Genomic DNA, 23628 nt, shown 5'->3' on the forward strand with positions numbered 1-23628 from the left:
TCCTCCTCTGCCGGTCTGCCTGGCATATTTCTACCTGTCACTCCAGTCAACAATCCTGCCCCCATATGGCCTTTCTGTCACCTCCACATGTACGAGGAAAGCAGAGAGATGCAATGGCTGGAGAACCTCTATCTTTCTACAAGGGTAACGAATTTAATAACTTAATGACAAAGTGAAGAAACCTTCTGGGGAGCAAAGAGGTGGGGTTTCATTCCTATAAGCTCACACCACGCCAGGCAGAAGGGTTCCTATGTACTATCCTCAGCAGAGGCTGAACCCATTGTCCGGAAGTAGGGACACCCACAGGGAGCCTCCCCTATTGCTGCCGCCCACAGTTACCCGGATGTTCTTATATCCTCTGGCTTCCCCACCCAGGTGGCCATGAGGATCTCCATAAATAAAGACACTCTACTTTACTGAAAAGGTTATGCATTTTCTCACAGCCAAGCGTGGCTGACGGGAGGTGAGTTTCCAAGCCCCTTTACTGAACATCTGCATGTGGGGCTGCAAGCTCATCTCCGGTGTTAGTGATTTATTCAGGACTCTAACAGCTTGCCTGGCCGAGAATTATACCAAAGAAATTAGCACAGAGTTGCTCAAAGAAAGGCCCTGGGAGCTTCCCAGGTCATTGCAGATTCAGGCAAAGCATGAGCAATGCCACCCACCTAGGGGGAAATCTACCTGCAGGGGCCAGGCTCCGAAGTGGCCTACCTCCTAGTACCTTACAGGCCCAAGTTCTCCAGGGAGTCTGCGACAAGGCCTGTTACATTGTACCCACTGTTTTTCAGAGGAGAACAAAGGATTCTGGGCCTGCTGTCTGTTAAATCACCAAGAAATAAGGCACGGCAGAAATACAAATGGCCAATAATCATATGAAAAGACGTTTAACCTGCTGGTAATTAAATAAATGCAAATTAAAACAAGATGTCCTTTTTCAGCCAGCAGACTGGCAAGAACTAAAAAGACTGATAACATCAAGTGCTGGCGAGGATGTGGGCAAACAGGTTCGGCACTCTCATTCACTGTGGGTGGGAGGGCAAATGAGTCCAGCCTTTCAGAGGGTCATGTGGCAGTGTCTGTAAACATTCAAGACGTACACTCATCTCAACCCAGCAAGTCTACTCCTAGGAGCCCTGGATAAATGCTTGTAAATGATCTTGAAAAGGCAGTTTGACAGATGCTTACTGTGGCACCGTTTATAAAAGCAAAACACTACAAATAACTTAAATGCCCATCAGAAGAGGAATGACTAAATAAAGTGTGGAACATCTAGATTATGAAATGCTATGCAGCAGTTAAGAACTAATTTAATTTCATTTACTTAGACCAACACTGTCTCATACGACTTTCTGAGACTATGGAAATCTATAGAACGTGCTTTCCGAAGAGTAGCCATTGGCCACGTGTGGCTACCGAGCACTTGAAATGATTCCAGTGTGACTGAGAAATATATTTTTAGTTTTAAGTTAACTTTAATTAATTGATGTCTAAATTTAAATAGCTACCATATTGGGCAGCATAAACTTGGGGGTATACATCCTGGAAAGATTTCCACAACATAAAGTTATGACAAAAAAGGGAGTTACTGAACAATGTGTAAGTGTGATTCCTCTTTAGGTAAACACAATTCGCACCCCTAAATAAACAATATGATTCTATGTATGTGAATATGTGTAGACATACATAAAAAATGGTCCAGAAGACAAGGCTGCAAACTGATGGGATGGCACAGAGGGGGGGCGATGGGACTGGGGCAGAGGGGAGGAAGGAAACAGGAGATTTTGTTTCTTCTTTTTGTTTTTGCTTCTCACTCTTTGGCCTTTTCAGAGAGTAGCATTCATGTGTCACTTGTATAATTATAGAAATGTAATGAATGAAAAGCTAAAAAAAAATTACTGCTAAAATTAATGTGGATCATTGAAGTTCAAGAAGTGTGACAGGACAGTTTAAGGAACTAGCAATTGTTTGAAGGACTTTGTCAACTATATTCACCTAGTATTTTCAAGCCACTGTGCTAAGTGCTGGGGATATGAAAAAGGACAGGAAAATGTTAGTCAAGCTCACATGAAGCGGAATTATGGGAAAAAAACAACAGTAGCAGGAGACAGACAAGTTCTAGGAAACCTCGTAGGCCTTCCCTGGGTGAGGCTAACGTCCAGAGAGTCACCATATTCATTAAGTCACTTGAATGAAGAGCCTTGGCTAGAACTAGTTCATCAATCAGCAAGTCTAGCCCCAAAACTGGCCTAGCATGGTGCCTCAGACACAAGAAGCCTCAAGTAATGCTTGCTGAAGGCAAATAAGTCAAATTTATGTCAGGGCTCTGAAAGAGGAGATATGGATCTGAAGCTGGGTTTGGAAGCAGGTTATTTTCCATTTTTACAATTTAGAGGGTGGAGTGGAAGCCTGGTTCAGCACTGCAACGGGGGAGCACTGAGAGCTGGAGGACCCAACCTGGAAGAAGGAAAACCACACAGGGCCTTTCATTCTCTCCCCTGGGGGGGCAGAGGCAGTAATCAACAGCGTGGCCTGGTCTTTAAGGGTAAGGGAGGCAGGGCTCTAAGGCTGCCTTTCCTGACTGGGGCAGGGACCACAGTGATGGGTATCTCCCAGCTTGGCCTCCAGAAATGCAAATGACCGCCTGCCTGGAGACCAGAGGCACCTCACGGGCCTGAATTCACACTCCTCCTCTGGGAGGCTTGATAACATCTATTGTTAGGAATCAGAGGAGGGAAGGAGGCCAGGGCTTCCTGCTGCTGTCTAAGTGAGTAGCTAGAAACCCAAGACGGGGCCAAGAACCATAAGAACACAGATCACTCTCAAGTCTCTGTAAGTTCTCAAAGTTGGTATTTGTCTCCTCTTGGGTCTGTGTGCCCAAATGATCAGCAGCAAAACCCTTACAAAAATGCCCAAGAGCTTGTCTTTGAGAGCAGAGAGGCAGGGGGAGCTGAGCGGAGGCTTATCACAGCCTGGCTGGGGAAGGGATCCCCAAGGGAAAGCAAGGAGTGGCAAGCAGGCTGTCCCAGTGGAGGAAGAGAAGGCCCTTGGGTAGGGCTGACAGCACCCGCAGGTGAAGGGTCTCAGAAGAAATCAGAGCTCAGAAGGGATGAAGAGCCTTTGGGTCACCTGGAAAAAAAACGCTCTTCTGTGTTGCTCCTGCAGGGTCTGCTTCAGCTGCTCCACATCTCTCTCCAACTTCAGGTATTCGTTCCAGGCATTTTCCATCTCCTGTTGGCCAAGGAAACGCTTCTGTTTCTTAGTTACCCCTGCCCCCGAGAAAGCTCCAAGAGCACCTATGCTCCTGACCACTGCCGACGCAGCCAACGGGAAGGGGAGCTGCGCGGGTCTCAGGCAGGCCTTGTGAGAGAGGGACAGGGGCTGTTTTCTCAATCATGCTCTGTCCTGGCCACCTGCACTGTCCCCTCTCCCACCCTTGGGGATGCTTTGAGTCCCAGTCCGGCAGAAAGGGCCTGCATCACATCAGATGGACAAATAAAAAAGAGGAAATTCTGACATGTCAGAAATAACTGCACACACATCAGGGGAGTAGCCTTCAGGCTGCTCTCAGATTTCTGGTCCCTTGGGTGTCACTGTGGCTATCCAGGAGTCGCTGATGAAAACACCCTAAGGGACCAATCAGACAGACAGACATGCCACCCCTGGACCAGGTAAACTACTGTTAGGAGGCAGCCTGGAGAAGTTCTGCTATTCCAGGACAGTTGTCCCTGGCCACCAACTCAACTACAGCCTGGGGGATGAGAAAAGCAGCCCCCTGCCAGCCCGTCCTGAGCGGGAAGTGTCTGCCTCCCTCCACACCCTCTACGCACAGTGGACTCTCTGCAGAGCTCCGCCCGGATGTGGACGAGGTCCTCCTGCAGCAACCTCTGCTGGTAGGCGATCTTCTCCAGGTGCTGGGGCTGCTCTCGGTACTGCTCCATCTGTCTGTGCAGCACCTCCAGCACGGACTCTAGCTGGTCCTGGACAGTGCAAGGGCCAAAGAGCAAGAGGGTAACTGGACAGTCTCCGGAGGCCTCCCTCTACCAGGCTGAGGACTAAACAAACCTGCTGATCTAGCCGAGGCTGAAGGAGCCAGTGCCCAGCTGGGGCCTGAGAGTCAGGGCCCCTGATTCCAGCCCTCGCTCTGCCCACTGGGTGGCCTCCTAGGACAGGTCACCTGAAAGCTTTGTGCCTTAGTTTCCTCATCTATAAAGTGGGCATAAAGCTATCAACTCCTGTGAGATAAACTATGAGGATAAACCAAAGAATGGATAGAAAACTCTCTCAGCTCTAGGGAAAAGGGGCATGTTATAAACCCTCAGCATCATTACAATGCCTTATTAAAATGCAAAGAAGAAAAAATTCACTTTAATGGTCTAAGAGACCAAACATTGGCAGCTCCCTGGGCTACTCCTGCCTTTCCAGTCGGACTTGCTTCCTCCATAGGCCAGATATTGGGAGGAAAGGAGCTTTAGGAAGCCAGGGTCTCTGTCCTGTTATCACTGCAGCCACTTTCTCCAAGGCGGGCCCCGTCCCTGGTGGCATCACATTTAAGCCAGTGGAGCTCTCCTCTCCCAGACTCACCTCACAGGGCCGCCAGGGAGAGGTGGGCCAGAGCGGAATTAAGAGGGGTGAAGGGGGAGGCAGTACTTGGAATAGGTAGGCCACTGTTTCCCTATAAGGTTTCCTCCAGGTTCAGACAGAAACCTTCTAAGAAATACCCTTTAAACCCAAAAGCATTGTTCGGATAAACTAACACCTGTTGTCCAATACCAACATCATAGTCCAGTCACTATCTGAGGAAGGACAGGATGACAAAACGCCCCTCCACTCAGCCCAAGATTATGAAAACTGACGCATACTTTGTTCTCCTTGAGGGCTCGAATTTTGTCTTCCAAGTCCTGGAGGATCCTGTCTTGTTCACAGAAGACGCTCAGTTTGACCTACGAGCAAGAACAGGTTGGAGAGGGCCTGGGATGATGAGAAAAGGGCATGGCCTTGGAGTGTGATCAGAAAGACTTTGGCCACAGAACCATCCAGACCCTGCCCGAAGCTGCCCACCCTGGGACCGGGGGCAGCAGGCAGCCCAGGGGTCAGCCTGTCACTCTGCTCACTCACGTCAATGTCACTCTCAGCGATCTTCACCGGCTTCAGGCTTCGATCTTTGAGAAGGTCCCGGCCTGTCATCTGGGAAGTGAACAATTTAAAGGAGATTTAACCACGGGGCTCAGGATCAGAACTCGAGAAGGAAAGTTACCCCACGATGGATGGGTGTGGCAGTTTCGACAGTGGCACGTAGGGTCACTACACAGAAGGGGCAGAAACTTGGGCAATTCTTGCTTTGTTTTTATGCCTATTTCATTTTAGGGAAAAAGCAAAACGTTTTTGAGATCCTAGTAGCACTCATAAATTTTGCAAGACAAAGAAAATGCAGACATTCAAGTTATAGGATCATCAATTGTTGAAGCTTATAGTTGCCAAAAATGAGTTCAGTATGAATCTTGGAAAATTTGCCACTGATGAGTGAGAGTTTTGATACTGAACCTGGGCTAAGATACAAGTGGCAGAAGTCTGTCACCCCCGCCCAGGGCAGTGGGGTGAGTGGACCAGGAGAGACAAGCAAGTCCTCTGGGGCGTTGTCAAGCCTAAGTTTAAGGAAGTCTCTGAGCAGCCCACCCCCATGAGTGACCCTGGCCTTCCTCAGCCTACACTGTTGTCTGGGAAGAGGATATGGCCAAGGGAAGAAGGAACTGGATAATTCCTGGGTGGGGTTTTTACTTGATCCCCAGTAGCTGAGGCTAAGCCGTACTTGTAACACAAGTTACAGGTTACTCTGACCTCTCAAAAGGAAACCACAAAGCAGCAGACAAAAATCACCCAAACTTGTGGGCCAGTGGAATTCCACATTTCCCATCCCTCCCTTGACCCAGCATGGGTGACACGTTGCCCATCTCTCACTGACCCCTACGAAGCTGAACCCAACTGATTAGCCCATGTTTTCATTTCCCCAAATCTCTTTCTTGCCAAAAGCTGTGCAGGGGACGGGGGACCCTTTTCATAGATGCACCCCACAGCCAAGCCAGGTCAGGGACAGCCAGGTCAAATGTGCCTCGAGGAGGGGAGGATGTCTTGCTGAACTCCATTTTGCAAGTATGACCAGGGAAACGGAGGGTGGAGCCATCCACAGCAGAAATAGGTGGTGTGTAGACTATGCAGAGCATCCTGGTGTGGATGGACAGACAGCTGCTCCCTACTCCATCTGGGAAGTCCAGGACATTTGTGAGTACGAATCAGAAGCAGAAAGACATTGGCAAACATTCCCCTCAGAACTCACTCTAACCATGTGGCCAACTGTCCTACACTCCTCCTCCCTGATAAGCGTCATCAGCAAATCCAAGGGTCAAGGTCGAATGCCCTCTCCATGCCTTGGGCTGAAGACTGAGTCAGGGCTGCAGACTCGCCTTCATCTATTCCCATGCTCCCTTTGTCACACAGTAGAGGACAGGGACCACTGTCTTATTTATCTTAGTGGAGTCAGCCCTCAACATAAGGCCTGGCAGAGCAGAAGGCACTCAGCAAATGCTTATTGCATTGCAGGTAGGTCAAAGGGAAATCCGTGTCGGTCAGTGCTGTAGAGTGCCTGGAAAAAGAGGAACTCCAGCCAAATTCTGCTCTTCAAACTGGCAGATTATGTGTACATACATGTATACACACAGTCACAGAGCACACTGACTACAGCAACAATTCACAAACAGACAGGCCATGCTGGCTCCTGCAAGGGTGGAGGGAAGAGGAAGGGGAGGAAGTGGAATTAATCCTGGTCAAGCCCAACAGCTGAACTTGCCAGGCAGGACTTGGGCCTTTAAACTCAGGGGAACCCAGCAGGTAAAGGTAGGAAGTCTTCACCCTGTGTCACAGTCCTTCACCAAAGCGAGGGACAGTGAGCTTGTCTACTCTCCAAGGGGCTGACTCTTGGCTCGTTTCCTAGGAAGAAATCATTTTCAAATTGAGCTATGTTTCATGGATTTTTCCCCCCAGCAAAACTCTTCCCCTTATTTCACTGAAGCTTTTTACAGATGACATCTTTTTGATGCTGAAATAGCAAGGCAGAGCATCTAATTGAGCAATGCCTCCTTTAACCAGCACCATCAGGAAAGGAATGGGGTATTCTACACAAAAAGGGCATTTTGAGAAAGCTGAATCTTTTAAACTTTTTGATGGAAAGCTTTCTAAAAGCATGTCCTTCACTGCCTTCATAGAATACGGAATATAAATTCAAGCTTATTTTGGATGAATCAGAGTCATTATAAAAATCAGTAACATAGAATTTCTTAGAAGCTGGTTTAGGACTATTTGCCCCTTGCTTAAATGCTCCCAAATTTCTGTGCTTTCATTTCTGTTTTAGGTTGACATATAACATTTCTTCTCAGGATACTAGTGCTCCCTCTTTTCTAAGAAGTTTCTCTTGTCCCCTTTAAGGTGCTGTGAGTTAGGAATGCTAGTGACTGAGTCTGTCAGGATTAGCAACAGAAGCAACACACCTGCTGCTCTTCCCTCCCTGCCTCCCGCCAGCCAGCAAGGGAGCCATCAAGGGAGATCTTCCTGCACCTGTGTCTCCCACCGCTACGGGCCTTAGGACATCAGACGACGTGTTCCATCTCCCCTCACTAGATAGGAACCTAATTAGGGGTGACCGTGGGAATGGTGACATATTTTCCCTGCATCCTCAGAGCCCAGCCCAGGGCCTAGCATGTTGAGGATATTCAGGAAATGTTTGCTTAGTGAGTCTGTGAATGTAACAAAACAGGGCAAGCTGGCTGTGCTCAGGGCCTGAGACGTCTTCCTATGGAGTAAAGGCCATAGGCTTTAGAGCATGGGCTCCGTGATGGTGTTTACACAGCTCAGAGGCCCATTACGCTTCTGAATTTAGCTTTGTTCCAGATAGCTGAGGCTACTAAGACATATCCACAAGTAGTATATTACGTCTAATTTTCCTTTTAAAATTGCACTTTGTGATAGCAAAGTTTAAATCTATTTAAAACATCAACTATGCGTCCCCAGCATCTCTGTCACCAGAAACAGTGAAAGTCAGTGGGCACCCATCCATTTGAAAGAGTCTCTGCATCAGAGAGGGAATCAAAGGCCACTCAGGCCTCTACTCTTCACCACATCCCAAGACCCCTCCTTCTCGAGGCTCAGGCTGATCGGCCACGGCACCTGCTTGCCAGCCTGCGGCCTCCCTTGGAACGCTGTAAAAGCTAGCCACGTTCAGGCACAACTTCCACATTACTCAAAGTGGGGTGGGGGGCCCGTTTTGTTCTAGTCCAGCTCCAAACTGTTTCCAAACATCAACCCCTTGCCCTGAAGAAGATCCACCCTAGTCCCGGGGCCATGGTGGAATCTGAGATGCGCCAGCCCCTCCAAGGCGACCAGGGGCTGCTGCTCCCTTGCAAGGAACTCATGCTCGACTACACAGACAGTGCTGGTTTCTGTCTAAGCTCAGCCCTTGCCATGGAGGCAGACAAACAGAATGGGAACATGACACAAGCTGGTGGCAAGCTAGGCAAGCCCCCACCCCCATGGCAGCACAAAGATGGAGTCACAGAACACCACAGATGAGAGGCTCAGCCTGGTGCACCAGCCAAAATGCTGAGAAGCTTCACTAGAAAGAAAATAAACCGAAATGACTTGCAGGAAGCCTGGGGGCGGTCAGGAGAGCCCCTGGATAAGCAAGTGATGGAGTCGCAGGAGCCAGAAGCAATGGAATGGCCCCGCCTGGAGACACAGATCAGGTCAGCTTACGCTTCTCCCGGGCCGACAGCCCCGTGCTGACTTCTTCAGCACTTTGTAAAGCACGTTGATCAAAGGTTCATTATTTTTTATCTGTTCCAAACAAAAAGGCAAATACAACAAAACGTAACAGGTGAGACATCAAATGACACTTGAAGGAGGCAGAATTTGGGGAACTGGCAAGGGGAGCCTTAGGGAGGCCGTGTGCTGTGCAGTTCACATGACCGCATCTCAGTCTGGGTGTGCTGCTTCCCAGCTGTCAGACTTTTCCAAACTTGTCCCCTCACCTCTAACGCAGGGACAATTAGCTCTGCCTGAAGGCCCCTGTGCAGGCTGGTTCACTGAATGCTGGTTTCAGTGCCCATTTCCCCCACTTCTGCTGCAGAAGGCAAGAAGGAAGCTTGCCTTTTCCTCCGTCTTCCCTCATCACAGTCTGAGAGATACCGAATGTGGAGTTCAGAGCGGTGCCATGCCTTAGTCTCACCCTGCCCAACATTTTCCACCTTCAACCCCTCAGACACTTGCCTCCCCACCTGTGTCGCATCTACCTAATTATGTCTTACCAACGAGCCCAAATGCTTACAGCTCCTTTAAGGGAACACCGTCCTCACCCGCTAAGAGAGTGGATCTCAACCCTGGCTCGCACACTGGAATCAGCCAGGAGCTGTGAAAAGTACGGATGTCCGAGTCCCAACTCCAAGAGACTTGGATGTAATTAATGGGGCGGGGCCTTGGCATCGGGATTCTTAAAAGCCCTCCTGGTGATTCTAATGTGCAGCCAGGATCCGGAATCACTCCTCTAAAAAGTGGTTCTCAAACTTGAGCATGCTTCAGAATCACCTGGAGGGCTTGCTAATAAACAGATTTGCTGGGCCCCACCCCCAGAGAGCCCCACTGAGCAGGTCTGGGATGGGACTCAAGATTTTGCATTTCTAACAAGTCACCAGGTATTGCTGATGCTGCTGGCCTGGGATCACACTTTGAGAACCACTGCTTTGGAACAATGGTTCTCAAACACTGCTATCCATTAGAAACACCTAGGGAGGGTTTTCCTTTTGTTTTGTTTTTTTAAGAGCAATACCTAAGTATTACTAATTAAATCAGAGTCTCTAAGGGTAGGACCTAAGCATCCATATTCATTTAAAAAGCTTCCCTGGTGGTTCTGGTTATGACCAGGGTTAATAATCTCGGCTTCAGAACAACAGACCTCAAACTTTAGTGTGCACAAGAATCACCACAGAGCTTGATTTAAAAAAATACAGAATTCTGGGCACTATCTCCAGCCAGTCTAATTCAACAGAACCCCGTAGATCTGTCATTTTTTAAATCAAGCTCCCAAGTGATTCTGAAGTAGGTGGTATCCCAGGCCACCACTTAAGAAACTCTGCCCCAGAAGCTGACTTTGGAAACAGACTCTGAACAGAGCAGCCCTGGTGTCAGGCCCCAACAGTCATGAAGAGCCTCGAGGCCAGGCGCCCAGAGCCACGGATGACACATGCCCCACCAGGGACAAGAGCGTCTGTGGGGTTGACTGCAACCTGCTCCAAGGACAAAGGCCACTCGAGTGGCAGCAGAGGAACTTCCTTCCCCCTCACCTCCCAGCTGTGCCTCCCAGCTGCCTAAAAACAACCCAAACTGTCAACAACGGCGAACCCCCACCCCCTCTCCAGACCTAGCTGGGGTGTGGGGTTCTAAAGAGCAGAACTTTAATGGCAGAAATACAGTTTAGCTCTTTAAAAAACTTAACGCCTTTGCATCCACGATAGGAGAAGTAGCGTTTCAGGAGAGGCTGGGAGAAAGAGTGTTTAAGAGTGTGAGCTTCAGAGTCAGAGCTCCCCTCAAGTACCGGCTCCCCACAAACTACTTACACGGCCTTGGGAAAGTCATTCATTTCTCTGAGCCTCAGTCAGTAAAAAAAAGATACCACCACCTCCCTTACGGGGCTAATGCAGGGGTTACAGGGTTTAACAGAAGTGAAACACGGGGACTGGCACACGTTACATCCTCTATTGTTATTAGGCTTCTGTTGGGAGTCAGGACACACAGGGACTCCTGGCCCTGCTCTGTTATCCTGTGCCTCAGTTTCTCTCTCTCTCTAAATCTCTTTTAGCTCAAATTCTATGATCTTGAAATAAAATAAACTTGAGCTGGATCTTCTCTCCAGGACCAACGTAGCGTTTCAGCTATCCCATACAAACAGGAATCAGAAGACAGGTATTTCCAATTACTCCAGCTCTAGGTTCCCTCTTGCACTGTGCGCCAAGCACTCTGAAGAGAGTTTCAGGGTACACCTGTGCTGCTGGTGAGCCGAGCCTCCCACAGGCCTAGGTAGGTGGTGGATGCTCTACAAATACTTCTGTGCCGACTGCATGGCCCCGGGGTGGGGGTGAGAAGAACCGAGCAGGCAGCGTGGTGACTGGCCATTGGGGAGGCCAAGGAACGGGGACAGGGTGCACACAGGGCAGGTGGAGGCCAGGGCTGGTGGACCTCTCTCCAGGTCAGGTGGGGTGGTGGGCGTGACAGAAGGACCTGCACAGGACGAGGGCACGGGAGGATGGGCTGGGCTGCATGTTCAGCCCACACCGCCGGGTCTGAGCACTCTGCACCCTGAGGCATTACTACCTTACTTACAAGACTCACGCTCAGTGTGATCTGCCTGCCACGTAAACGCCCTGATTTTGAGAGAATCCTCCTTGTTTTGCTCACGTCTGAAAGCCAAGTCTGACTTTTGTCCACTGCACCTTCTTTCCTAAGGCCTAGGACAGACTCAGGAAGCTGCATGACCTGCCTCTACCTCCCCCTGCCCTCACCCTGCTCTTGTTGACTCCCACCATTACCTTTCCTTTAATCTCAACCAACCCAAACCCTCTGGCCCTTCAAGGAGCCACACACACGCCACCGCCTCCCGAAGCCTCCCAGCGTAGAAGTCCACAGTGACCCTCGCTATCTCAGCCCTGAGCACTGGGCCAGACAGGTCTTTGTACAGTCAATGTAAATAAGTCTGTGTTTTTCAGGGATATTTTCTTTCCCCAACCCAGACCCTTTGGAAGTTTCTCAAGGCCAGAGAGCCTCAATATTTCTCCTGCATCTCCCTTAGGCTTCTCCAGAGCTGGGTACACAGCAAGTACTCAACAGATACATAAATTTGTGATTCTTAATCAAAGTCACTGATCTTGCTTCAGCATGGGCAGGCCTCCCATCTGCTGCCTTAGGGCCTAATGTTCCTACCCCTGCTTCTACAAGGCTGGATGACGATCCTGTGTTAAAAAGAGCTCAAGCCAGGTACGCAGGCCCTTGGGGAGGCGGTTGCCTGGGTGTCCTGCCACAGGCCCCTCGCCCACCCTCTAACACCCACAGTTAATTAAAGGTCACATTCCTTCAGTCTATTTCATGGTTCAGGCATAAGAAGTGCTTTTCACAGTGCGAGCTTTCAGAGAGCTGTAGGAACGAAACAATAGCAGCTCTCTCTCAAGCAGAATGCCTCGCACTTCTACAGCAGCTTTCTCGGGCCCTCTCTGTGCTACGGAGGCTGATTTAGAGCCTGAGCTTTATCATGTACAGGGAGGGGCCCAGTGTTCATCTCCTAAATGTAGACAGGAGACCACAGTGAGCCTCAGAGCCACGTAATTCCATGTGGAACTTGCTCCCCCAGCAACAAAACCAAACACCCCACCAAACTACTTGTGAAAACACACACCAGTGGCACCGTGTGAACCAAACCCACCTCGCCCCCACTGGAGGCTCTGAAGAAGCAACTGCTTATTATTTGGAGGGACCTTTTGGTTCTGATCAAGGACAGAAAGAGATCAAGATCTTGTGCCCTCATTCTATAAGCCAGAAACTTTACAGCAGAATTCACAAGAAAGTGAGGAGAGCTCAGAGTTTGAGGCTGTGAGAAATAAAACTCTTCTGAAAGGCACAAACTTTTGGTTATAAAATAAATAAGTCATGTGGATGTAATATACAGACTGTAGTTAATAATACCATATTGCATATATGAAAGTTGCTAAGAGAATAGATCTCAAAAATTCTCATCACAAGAAAAAAAAATTTTGTAACTATGTATGGTGACAATGTTAACCAGACTTACTGTGGTGATCATTTTGCGATATATACAAATATTGAATCATTATGTTGTATACCTGAAACTAATGTTATATGTCAATTACATCTCAATAAAAAAATGAAAATTTCAAAAGCCATAGCAATATTAAAAAACAAAAACAAAACATGACTCTTCTGATTCCGACAGGAGACATCTTCATTTGGGATCCAGATTTGATGAGACCTGCACGGCCTTTGGCTTTGGGCTTGGCTCCAATGAGGCTGACACTCTTAGAAAGGTGAGTGTCCAAGGGAGGCAAGACCCCTGACATCACTCACCTTTAGGTCCAGGTACTCCAGGTCTTTCTTCAGCTGGAGGTAGGTATCGTCAGCCTTCAAATGAAGCACAGAGGAGAAAAAAGCCAGTTATGAACACAACCTGTTTCCATAACTTGGGACTTCACAAGTCAATCATTTACATCTGCAGCCTCCAGACAAGGGACCAAAGCAGACCAACACATCAGGGGCCACAGAGGAAGCACAAATGTCTCGGTGCAGCTCAGAGCCCTCTTTCAGCATGGTGGATCTTGCAAGTCACCGTGGGGATGTCAGCTTGTCCCCCCACTGGCTGGGGGGACAGTTTGATGAGGAGGAGAGAGACAGGACACATCCCATCAGAGGGCTGGGACGGCAAAGCAAGTGAGGCAGAGGTGAGCTCCTGAGATGCAACTAGAGAGGTCTAGTTGGAAGAGGACACGCTACACCTGAGCTAGGGTCCTATCGATCACCAATGCTCCAATTCCTGTCATCAAACCTTTGCACTGGGTCACTTCACATGCATGAAGCAAAATGACCCCAGATTGGTGTGAACGGATGCCTGGAAAAGGCAGAGAGATGACCTGGGTGACCCAGGGAGGTCCCTTTATGACCTTGGGTTCCAGGACAATAAGCACCAGCAGCCACTGGAAGTTTCCTGGAAGTTTTGGCTCCTTCTGCTCAGCATGGAGCCAATGTGGCCATGTCAGGAGCTGGTCGTGGAAGGTCCAGTGTCAGACCCATCTGCTTGTGTCGCCTTTGACAGTCTGTTGAGTTCTTCCATCTAATTACTGGGAACAGGGAGAATAAGGAAAAGACTGATTCCCTAGCATTTATGCTTCCCATGTAACAGATCACAGAAGCTACCTGTGAGCCCGATGGGCTACAAAAGCTTGGACCTAAGAAAAACGGCCTGCATACCACTTTCTCAGCAGACTGAGGCCTCCCAGAAAGCCAAGCAGGCCAAGGCTGGGAAGGCGGTCCCTGTTCACGGCTCTGATGCAAAAAAACCCACACAAATAAACAATGTGAGACGTTCAGGCTGTGCTTTTAAGCATGAGAAGGCCTGAAGGACCATTGCCAGGGACACTAGTGGCTTGCAAGATCTTATTTCTGTCCCTAAACTGTCCCCTTACCCATCCCTACTTCCCCAATCAGCCTAGTCTCCGTATACTTTCCACAGCAGTAAGGAGGACACAGAACAATGTTATTAAAAATCATCCAGATTCACAACTTAGGGTTTTTCCACATGTTCCCCTACATTCGTTTTTCTGAATATATTTCCTGAGTCCCTCAGGTCCCACTAAAACAGGACATGTAAGGAAGGTGACAATCCTGTCACCTTCCTCATTTGTCCTCTGTCTACTTCACTGCATCCTGGAGGGGCCAGCCTCATGTGGACCAGCATCCTAAGCTGCTCAAGATATCCAGGAGAGCGACTGCCTAGCCATTCCTTGGGGAGCTTGTCTGTAAACCCCATGTCCTGGAAATTCAGAACATTGTGCCAGATAGGACCCGGGTTTTGGTTCCAGCCTGCATGCCACCAACTGAGGGATCCTGGGCAAGTCACTTTCCCTTCTGGATCCACTGACTCCTGTGTGCTAATAACCCCTGTCCAGCTAACCTCTCCCAGGTGACTGTGAGTTTCACCAGGATAAAGGATGTGAGGATGCTCTGTCAATCAGCAGGGCACCATCCAGATAAGAGAGGGCACTATGACTCTTTCCTCCAAGCTGACACACACCTTTCAGCATCCCAAGGAGTGCCCAAGGTGGCAACAAGGACGACAGCCAGCACAGCCCTTTGGACACGACCACACACCAGCTTGGCAGTCACTACTCACAGCCAGAGAAGCCACAGTTCAGGTCCCTCACACCACATGCAGCCTCCTCCCCAGTGTCGGGGCGTGGGCTTCACCACTCTGCACAGTGTCTGGCAGTAGCATCCAGAAGCAAACAGGCAGGGAAGGAGGGAGAGAGCCAGACAGCAAGTACAGACTAGAGCATGGGCCAGCATGTCACTCCCTTGCCCCCAGGGTGGCCCTTGGCCCTGAGTGAGCCCACCAGTGCTGACCTGGCAGGTGGGAAAGGTCAGCTGGTGCTGCAGTAACTGGCCGACGGCGAAATTTCGCACACTGGCCAACTTGGCCTGGTGCCGCCGTAAGCGGGTGAGAAGCAGTGAAAGCTCCTCCAGCTGCAGGTGTGGAGACACATCACAAGGAAATTAGCCACCGCAGGAGCACGACGCTATATTACTCTTCACCCCGGCACTGAGACAGCACTGACGTGACACCGCAAAGCAATTATTGCATTAATTCTGTCATTAGGACAAAAGAAGGCACTGGCAGAAAAGGGGCTACAGGAAGTAATTTTTTCAGGAAACAGCCACCAACAGTGCAAGCTCACCTGGACTCGAGCTTTGAAGACAGAGTTAATGACTCAAAGCAAGGACTGGGAAGAGAGGAGAGGAGCTAACAGGAGAAATGCAGGTGGCTGGAAAATGCCGCAGGCGAAATGCAGCCAAAAGAGAAGAAAAGGCCAGTATTTCCCTCCACTTCCTCCAAGCTCTTCGTCTGCTCTGGGGAGGACCCAAGGCCAGCGGGATGAGCCTGAGCAAGTCACTCGACTTCTCTGAGCCTCAGTTTCCTCACCCCTAAAATGGGGGTTGATAGCTGCCCTGCAGACCGCATTTGACCGGCTCAGGGGAAAACCCCCATGAGGGAGCCCCTTGCAGGCTGTATGGTATCAGTCACCTGGAGGGGAAGACCAGGAGCTGCTTACCGATTTTCCGTGTAAACTGGGAGCGCTGACAGTGTGGGTCATGTAACCCATGGAGGGCATGGAGCGCCGGTCCACGTGAGAGGAGTTCTGTAGGTGGGGAGACAAGAAGTCACAACGAGGGCCTGGCAAGGCAGCCGCGGCTGGGGCCAGAACCTGCCACTCACTCCCAGGGCAGCCCACCACACGGCACCTCACCTCTCTGAGCCTCAGACTCTTCATCTGTAAAGTGGCGCTACACATCTTTCTCACCAGTTCTAACTATAAACTGTGAAAGCCCCTTCAAGAGGTAAAACTTAGGCTGGGTTATTATAAATAATTAAACTGACTGAACCCAGACATCTTTTCCTGCCTTCCAAGCTGCAAGGAAGCAGACTTCTAGCTGTGTGAACCTGTGCAAGTTACTTGAGATCTTAATGCCTCACAGTTCTCATCTGTGAAATGGGAATAAAAATAGCACCTACCTCATAGGGTTGTTGTAAGAATTAAAGTAAAGCCTTTAGTACTGCACCTGGCATCTAAAAGTTCTGATAAGTGTTAGCTATCATTATTATCCCAAATGGCTTGAATTTGTGTTCAAACCATGTGAGGCTCCCTCCAACCTAATGCTGGACCCAGGCAGCCTGGCACGGCCTTCAGAGCCTCACCTTGGTGGCGTGACCCCATGCCTTCCTGGGAGAACCCCCTAGTGAGATGTCCACGCTCCTCCTCTGGTCCGGTGGCTTCACAGTGACCCTCTCTGCTGGTGTGTGTGGCCGCCGGGGTGGGAATACCCTTGGGGGTCCTGGAGGAGGGATGTCCGAGGGAGATGGAGGCACAGAGATGGAGCGGGGCACCTCCAGCATGCTCCTGCTCCGGCCCTGGTCGGTGAACTCTGGCGAGCCGGCACAGATGGGCGCCGTGGGGCTGCCGTGCCGGAACTGCTGGCGCTGCTGCCACTCGTAGAGCTGCCACACTGTGCCATCCCGGTGGGCCCGGCGCTCCTCGCTCGACATCTTCAGGTGGCTGGCTCGGTCCTGCGCGTACTTGTAGTCACTGGGCAGGTTGCGGGGAGGGGGCGAGGAGCCCCCCGAGGGGTGTCGGGTGCTTTTGGGAAGAGTCTGGTAGTTTTCTGGGAAGGCCAGGGACTGGCCAGGACCCTGGCGAGGAAGGGTCTGGTCCGGAGGCAGGCTGAGGAGAAGAAGAAGGATGCGTATGACAACCAAGCAGGGGTCTGCCAGGCTCCTGGAAGCAGCTAAGTAAATCCTCAAAACCAGGCAGGCGAGGGAGCCCAGCAAGAACCCCAAAGAACATCAAAGCAGACATCCAGGACTTTAGCCACTTCCTCGCTTTGCAGGACTCCAAAACCATTTTTCTCTGTCAACCTTAGCATGTCAACCCCCTACCAGGCCCACGCGGCTGCCCCATGCCCATCACTTCAAGTGCAAAGTGACTGAACCCGCCTTCTCCTTCCCGCCTCTTCCGTCAGTGTGCTCTTCCAGCAGTGTGCGTGCTTATAGGAAACGCTTCCCAGTGCTCCGGGTCACCAACTTTCCCCCTGCCCGGGATCCCAGCACCAAATTCTAGAGGTTCCTACAGGAAGCGGCTGGCTCCAGTTCCTTTCTTTTCTCCTACTCTAGTCCAGACACTGATGAATTACCTCCCCCCAGACAGCTGTGAGATCTTCCTAACTAGTTTCCACACTGTACCCAGTCAACTGCTTGGATCCAGTCACTCCTGTGCTCCAAAATTTCAACGGCTCCCTGCTGCTCACGAGGTAAACTCTAAACCCCTTTGCCTGGTACTCACAGTCTCCAGCACCTGACCTCAACCTACTAGGCCTATAGTCCTGCTGTTTTCTCACTGCTCCTCCTCCGGGGGCCATGACTAGGCTGAGGCAAGCCAGGCGTCCAGGGCCCAGCACTTAAGGTGGCGCCCCCCTCAGGGGCAGCCCTGCACTTGCTGGAGCCTGAGAGTGAGCCTCACCCAAACCCTGCCCAGCCCCCTACACACCTGGGCCACTTCCCGCAGCGGAAAGCAGAGGCAGTCTGACCTGGGTTGAATCCTAGCTCTCCCATCCACTGGCTATGTGACCCTAGACAGCCTACCTGCCTGCTCTGAGCCTCAGCTTCCTGACCTGTAACAGGAGGCCGTGTTGCAGGCCCGCCTCATAGGCTGCTCTGAAGAGTAAAGGAGACAGGTGAGAGAATGTGGGCTCCGAGCCTGATACGCAGCAGGTGCTTCACCAGCGGGGGCTCCCTTCTGCCTCTGCTTATGCTCATAGTGTTGTCCTTCCTTCCCCTACCTGTACAGGCTCCCCTTGCCCAATTCACCCAAATCTCACTCATTCTCCAGGACACCGTCCCATGCCCCTTCACAGAGGCCTTCCACAAAGCCGCAGCCCTCAGGGACGCTGCTCTGCTCTGACCTAGTTATTGTATGGTCTGTAACTTTTCCAAGGTCCTGTCTTGACAGAACCTTTTCATACTTGTAGGACATCGCTTCCCCAGCCAAGCCGTAAATCCTTGGAGGGGAGGAATTATGTCTCACATTCTGTGATACTGTCCACGGTCTGAGAAAGTCCTGATGCATAAGCAGCCCTTCAACAAATACCCCTGCACACAAAAGCTGGATATGACTGTGAAAACTACTACCAACCAGCCACTTTATTTTCTTAGAAGGAAGAAACATTCAGAAAGGGGCAACATATAGAGTTTTATTAGGGCTTAAAAGTCTAACCTGAAAGGCAGCAAGGTGTTGGGTTGGAATCCTATCTCTGCCTTTATCTATCAATTTTATCTAACAAACTTTTACATAGTACTTACCATGTGCCAGGTATTGTTCTAAGTCAGAGCTATTCAAAGTGTGGTCCTTGGACCAGCAGCATCAGCACCACCTGGGAACTTGTTAGAAATGCAGGTTATCAGGCCCCACCCCAGACCTCCCAAACAGAAACCTTGGGGGTGAGGCCCAGCCACCTGTGTTTTAATAAGCCCTGCAGGTGGCTAATATTTGAGAAATGCTGTTCTAATTGTTTTTAAACTAATCTCATTTAATCACTTCCTAGCTATATGACCTTAGGTGTCATTTATGTCCTCACTCCTTCCTATAAAGTGAGGATACTAAGAACTACTTAACAGATTGTTGTGAAGATTATAAATAGTTGTCATTCATAAATGGTAGCCTTCTTCTTCCTTTTCATCATTATCTTTGCAATTACAGGAGGTAATTTTCAGATCTCTTCAATCCAGACTTGTCTAGTGTGTCTGCTTGCCACGAGGTGGCAGGGTTTGCTATTGATTTCCCAAAGTCAGAGGGGAAAGTGTCAGTGAGTCCCCAAACAGTGGTGGTGGCAGTGGCACAAACCAGGCTGGGGGCTTCCCCGGGAGTTCATAACTTTACCAACCCTTGTTCACTCTGCCTGAAGCAAAATGCAAACTACGCAGAGCATGTGCTAGCTGTGCTCCCCCCGTACCCTGCAGTCTCGCTCTGCAGTTCACTCTAGGCGCCTGGCTACAGTGTTGGGATGGTCAGAGGACCCCACATGGCAGTGTCCCAAAGCCTTCAGCTTGTCCTCTACCCTGCACCCTCTGTTAATGCACTGCCTGCCACCCTTCCAGCGCTGGCCATTTGGGGGTGACCCCAAGGCCCCAATGCAGTGGTGAGCCCTTGCTCAGAGCCAAACCATGGTAACTAACCGATGGTCGAGGGAGGGCCGCTGGAGGGAGGGTAGTAAGATGAGGTAAAGATGCCCCTGGGAGCAGGCAGGAGTTCCCAGAGCAGCTTTCTCCCTAACAGTAGGTCCATTTGCTGGCCCCCAACTCCAGCCTTGCCCAAAAAGAGGGCTCAAGGTCTCCTGCTCTCTGTGGCTATGGGCCTCCCTAATCCAAAAGGGACCAAACAGAATATTCTGATACAGTCACTACAAAATGGTCATACTGAAATATAAAATCAACTTTTATAACCAATCACTTACGCAGCAGACGGTCCTCACCCTGACTTCCATATCAATTGCACAGGACTTTCACTTTCTACTCTGTTCCTCACCGTAATGTCTGAGTCCCTGACTCCATCCTCACCCCCAACTTTTTATTTCACAAGTATGCATTACTTTAAACACCAGGAAAAAAAAAAAGGAGGGCTACAATTTCAAAACAATCTCTTAGAATGTGCTAAGATTCTAAGGGTATGTCAGTCTGTCCTCCACAAACCACCATTCTAAAGAAGTTTAATGATGCGACACATAATATATATCTTATATGATCTAGAGCCATGAAGATGAGTTCATATTACTGTTCAAATAACACTCCTTCTAATGTCTAAAGTGCTCAATCTAATGAGATTAGCACAGTATTAATCTTACACAAAGCAAAAATCTTCTGTATTTTCAAATGGCAGAGTTCCTTTATTAAGCAGCCAGATCTACTTATTACTTGACTGTAAGAAATTACAAATGTATCTTTAAGGAAAAAAAAAAAAACTCTGGGAATGTAAGATGCAGTCCTTTCAAGATACAAGTGAATAATCAGAGACTGCACTTTGCTTACTTGGGGACTGACAGCTTTCTTCTCAAAAGGGTAGTCTTCAAAGTCCTCACTTTTACTTCTCAGCCCACTGAGATCTTCCACCACTAGACTGAAATTCCTCTTGCCGTGCACTCAGCGACCTCCAAGGCCAGTGAACAGTTTTCATCCGCAGGCTCAGTGTCACCCTGCCCCTTAGACAAGAGCAGCTCAAACTCCATCTCACATCGGAGGGACAGTCCAACGCCTTGCCCAACCCCCTCTTATCTCCTTGCAGTGACTCATCCTCCTTTAGCTCCCTGACGTGCTCCCCACCCCCAAATGCAGGCCATGGTGTGTAGCAGAGTAACATAGGTTGATGGGCTGCCAGAAACAGTTTTGTAGAGACATGTCACAACCAACAACTTATAACTGTCTATCAGTTGCACAGCTTTTGAAAGTCCTTTCTGCGCCCCTGCCACAAAGGGTTTCTCACTGGCCGTGCCATTGTCTCCTTCCTTCCCGTATTCCCCTATTACTCTGCCTCTTGACCTAACTTTAAAATTCTAGCTCTATGACGAAAGGCAATTCAGGTCTGCCCATCTAAGCCCATCAAGCAGCTCAGTGGAACCAAAGGCCTCAGCGACTGAGGGAAAGCCCAGCAGAGACCCCGAGGCTCTGGACCCTCCTTCAGTGGTGCCCAGCCTCCTTGGAAGGCACATGACCCCCAGGGAGAAGTTATTTGCAGCACCTCACGCTGCTGACTGGACTCTTTCGAGATGAAACTCTGCTCATCACACTCCGGTCTTCCTCCTCCATCTCCTGCTAAGCTCCTTTATGGAGACCCTGCTTTTGCCCACCCCTTGGGCTGGAGATGCTCAGGATTCTGTCTTTGGCCCTCTGCTACTGTTAAATCTATGCTGGGATTCTCAACCCTGGCTGCACATTAGAATCGCCAGAGGGAGGTGGGTGTTTCTAAAACTCCTGATGTCCAGGTTGCAACTCAGATCAATGGAATCAGATGTCTGGGCGTGGGACCCAAGCCTCAGTTATCGCCAAACCTCTCCAGGTCATTCACATACTGGGAAATACCTGGGGAGCTTTTAAAACATCCTGATGCCTTGACCTCACCCCAGACCAATGAATCTAAATCTCAGGCAAGGCCTCAAATGATCAAACTGTGCAGCCAGGATTAAGAACCACTGCTCTAAACACTCCACCCTGGGTGATTTACTGTCAGAGCATCAGTTACCACCTCTTGGCACTGATTTCCAAACCTCTCTCTAACCTGAACCCACAGCCCCTATAACCTATAACAAACAGAACTGACCCCTGGCCAGTCCCATGTGGGAATGGGAAGATACCTTAGCTACAACACAAAAGGCCTTCCTTCTCCTAGTTTGTTCCACAGTGTCTACCAGTACCAGTTGCTTATGGGGTTTCTGTTGTGATTTCTTCACCATCTTACCCTCACAACTGCCCACCTGGACTAGATTAAAAACTTACACAACCCACACACGCACACCACATCCACACACCTAAAGAGAGGCCTAGGCGATGCCCCTAGGAGCAGTACTGCCTCCAGAGCCCAGAGGTGCAAAGTCAACGGGGGACTGAGTGTGGCACTTTAGAACATGTTTATCGGGCCTGTGGCTGACTTGGTCTGAGCTCTGGCACATCCACTGCAGCCCCTCCAGCCCCCGGGGAGCTTTCTGAATGCACCATGGCTTTGCTATCTCCTATCCAGTCAGTGGTTTGTTCTAGAAGTCTCAGGATGGCATGGGGGATTTACTGCCTTCCCAATGAAGACAAAACACAGTGGCTCCTGGGGAAAGTGGGGAAGCTAGGTGACCCTGAATTCTTCATGTTCACAAATACGTCCTAATTAATCTAAAATTATAATAAAATAGACAGTGCTTTGCAAATAGTAAGAGATGCATGTCCTCTAAATAATTAGGAACCGCTTCTTGAAGGAATGGATATGATGAAGCCCAATGTCAACAGTGCCAAAGCACTCCTCTATGTGCCTGGAATTAAAAATGGATCTGTATTTACTCTAGCTTCTACAAATATTTCCCGGATTCGGGGAAGCAGCGGCACAAGAGCAGGAGATCCACTACTGTCTACTGCTGACCATCTCAAGGCGCGCTCTCTGGGGAAGGGAAAGGGGCCTTCATGTAATCACCAGCGGGCTTGGGGTCTCACAGACCCAAGTGTGAACTCTGGCCTTGCCACTTATCTGTGTGTCCTGGGCAGGTTCCTTCACTTCTCTGAGCCCCAGTTTCTTTGTCTATAAATTGAGGATATCATCCCCACCTTGTAGGGTGGTTAGTAAAGAGTTTAAGGCCAGTATTAGCCCGGGACGTGCTGGGTAAGTGATAGCTATTGTTATTATATTACCATACCCATCAGCAGCGCTCCTGAGTCTATTACTGACCTCCTGCCGTCCCCCTTCTGGGCCTTTGCCCACTGCTCCACTTGGGCCAGGCTGCTCTTCCTCTGGCTGTGCTTTTCAGGGTGGGTCCTGGGAGGAAAGGCCCGCTGGTACCCGCCAGTCCCGTTCTGCTCTCCTGGGCCATATGCGGCAGGCAGCACACCGTTCTTCTCTGCCCGCTGGGGCTGTGCCTGCTGGCCTCTCAGGCCTCCGGATAAATCCGTGAAGATGGCATCCTCCTCGGCTGGCGAGTACGGGGACCTGGCCTTGCTCCTGTCCCGCTTGCCCTCCAGTGGGTCCCTCTGGGAATGGTACCGTTCTTCCTCTTGCTCCCGCCTCTCGAAGCCAAAGGAGTCCTCGTGGCCACGATGAGGACAATCCCTCGCATGTCCGGGTCCCACGCGGCCACATTCACGACAGGACTCTGCATGATTGGCCTGGGGCACTGCCTGCCGCTCCACCTTCTCCACATCCCTGTAACAACAGCAGCACATTCAGCCCATTCCAGACAGCACCACCAGCAGCCAAGACTCCCCAGTGAACACACTTTACTCTCAAATTACCTCCAGGCCTTTGCACCAGCTGTTCAGCCTGGAACACCTTTCATGCCTGGTCCCTCACGCTGCCTGCCTAACTTCTTCTCCTTTGGGATCTGGCTTAAATGTCACCTCCTCCAGGATGTCACCCCAGACACACACCGCCAGTGTAGATCAGGACTTTAGCTAACTCCACTGTCACACTAATCACACTGGCCCACGAGTGATGTCTACTCATCTGGCTCCCAAGTAGA

The 23628-nt window shown here is 50.1% G+C and overlaps 1 protein-coding gene across 50 annotated transcripts in view; it reads right to left on the reverse strand.

Annotated features, from left to right (window-relative positions):
• Nucleotides 1-23628, reverse strand: part of PLEKHA7 (pleckstrin homology domain containing A7) — a 198509-nt gene that overhangs the window by 20914 nt on the left and 153967 nt on the right. For 26 of the 50 annotated variants that reach the window (XR_011541643.1, XR_011541644.1, XM_070626494.1 and 23 more), the window contains 8 exons: nt 22842-23312; nt 16571-17093; nt 15927-16013; nt 13171-13224; nt 5116-5184; nt 4860-4940; nt 3828-3977; nt 3127-3228 (listed from right to left, as the gene is read on the reverse strand). Coding sequence is in view for 44 of the 50 variants with exons in the window: in XM_070626494.1 (XP_070482595.1) it covers nt 3127-3228; nt 3828-3977; nt 4860-4940; nt 5116-5184; nt 13171-13224; nt 15927-16013; nt 16571-17093; nt 22842-23312 (1537 nt within the window). In the remaining 6 variants the exon portion in view is untranslated. Of the gene's footprint in view, nt 1-3126; nt 3229-3827; nt 3978-4859; nt 4941-5115; nt 5185-8799; nt 8881-13170; nt 13225-15926; nt 16014-16570; nt 17094-22841; nt 23313-23628 lie in introns of all 50 variants that reach the window. The other 24 variants (XR_011541641.1, XR_011541642.1, XR_011541640.1 and 21 more) reach the window with 1 other exon arrangement.

Source organism: Equus przewalskii, chromosome 6 (assembly GCF_037783145.1).
Source record: "Equus przewalskii isolate Varuska chromosome 6, EquPr2, whole genome shotgun sequence".
Taxonomy (NCBI): Eukaryota; Metazoa; Chordata; class Mammalia; order Perissodactyla; family Equidae; genus Equus; species Equus przewalskii.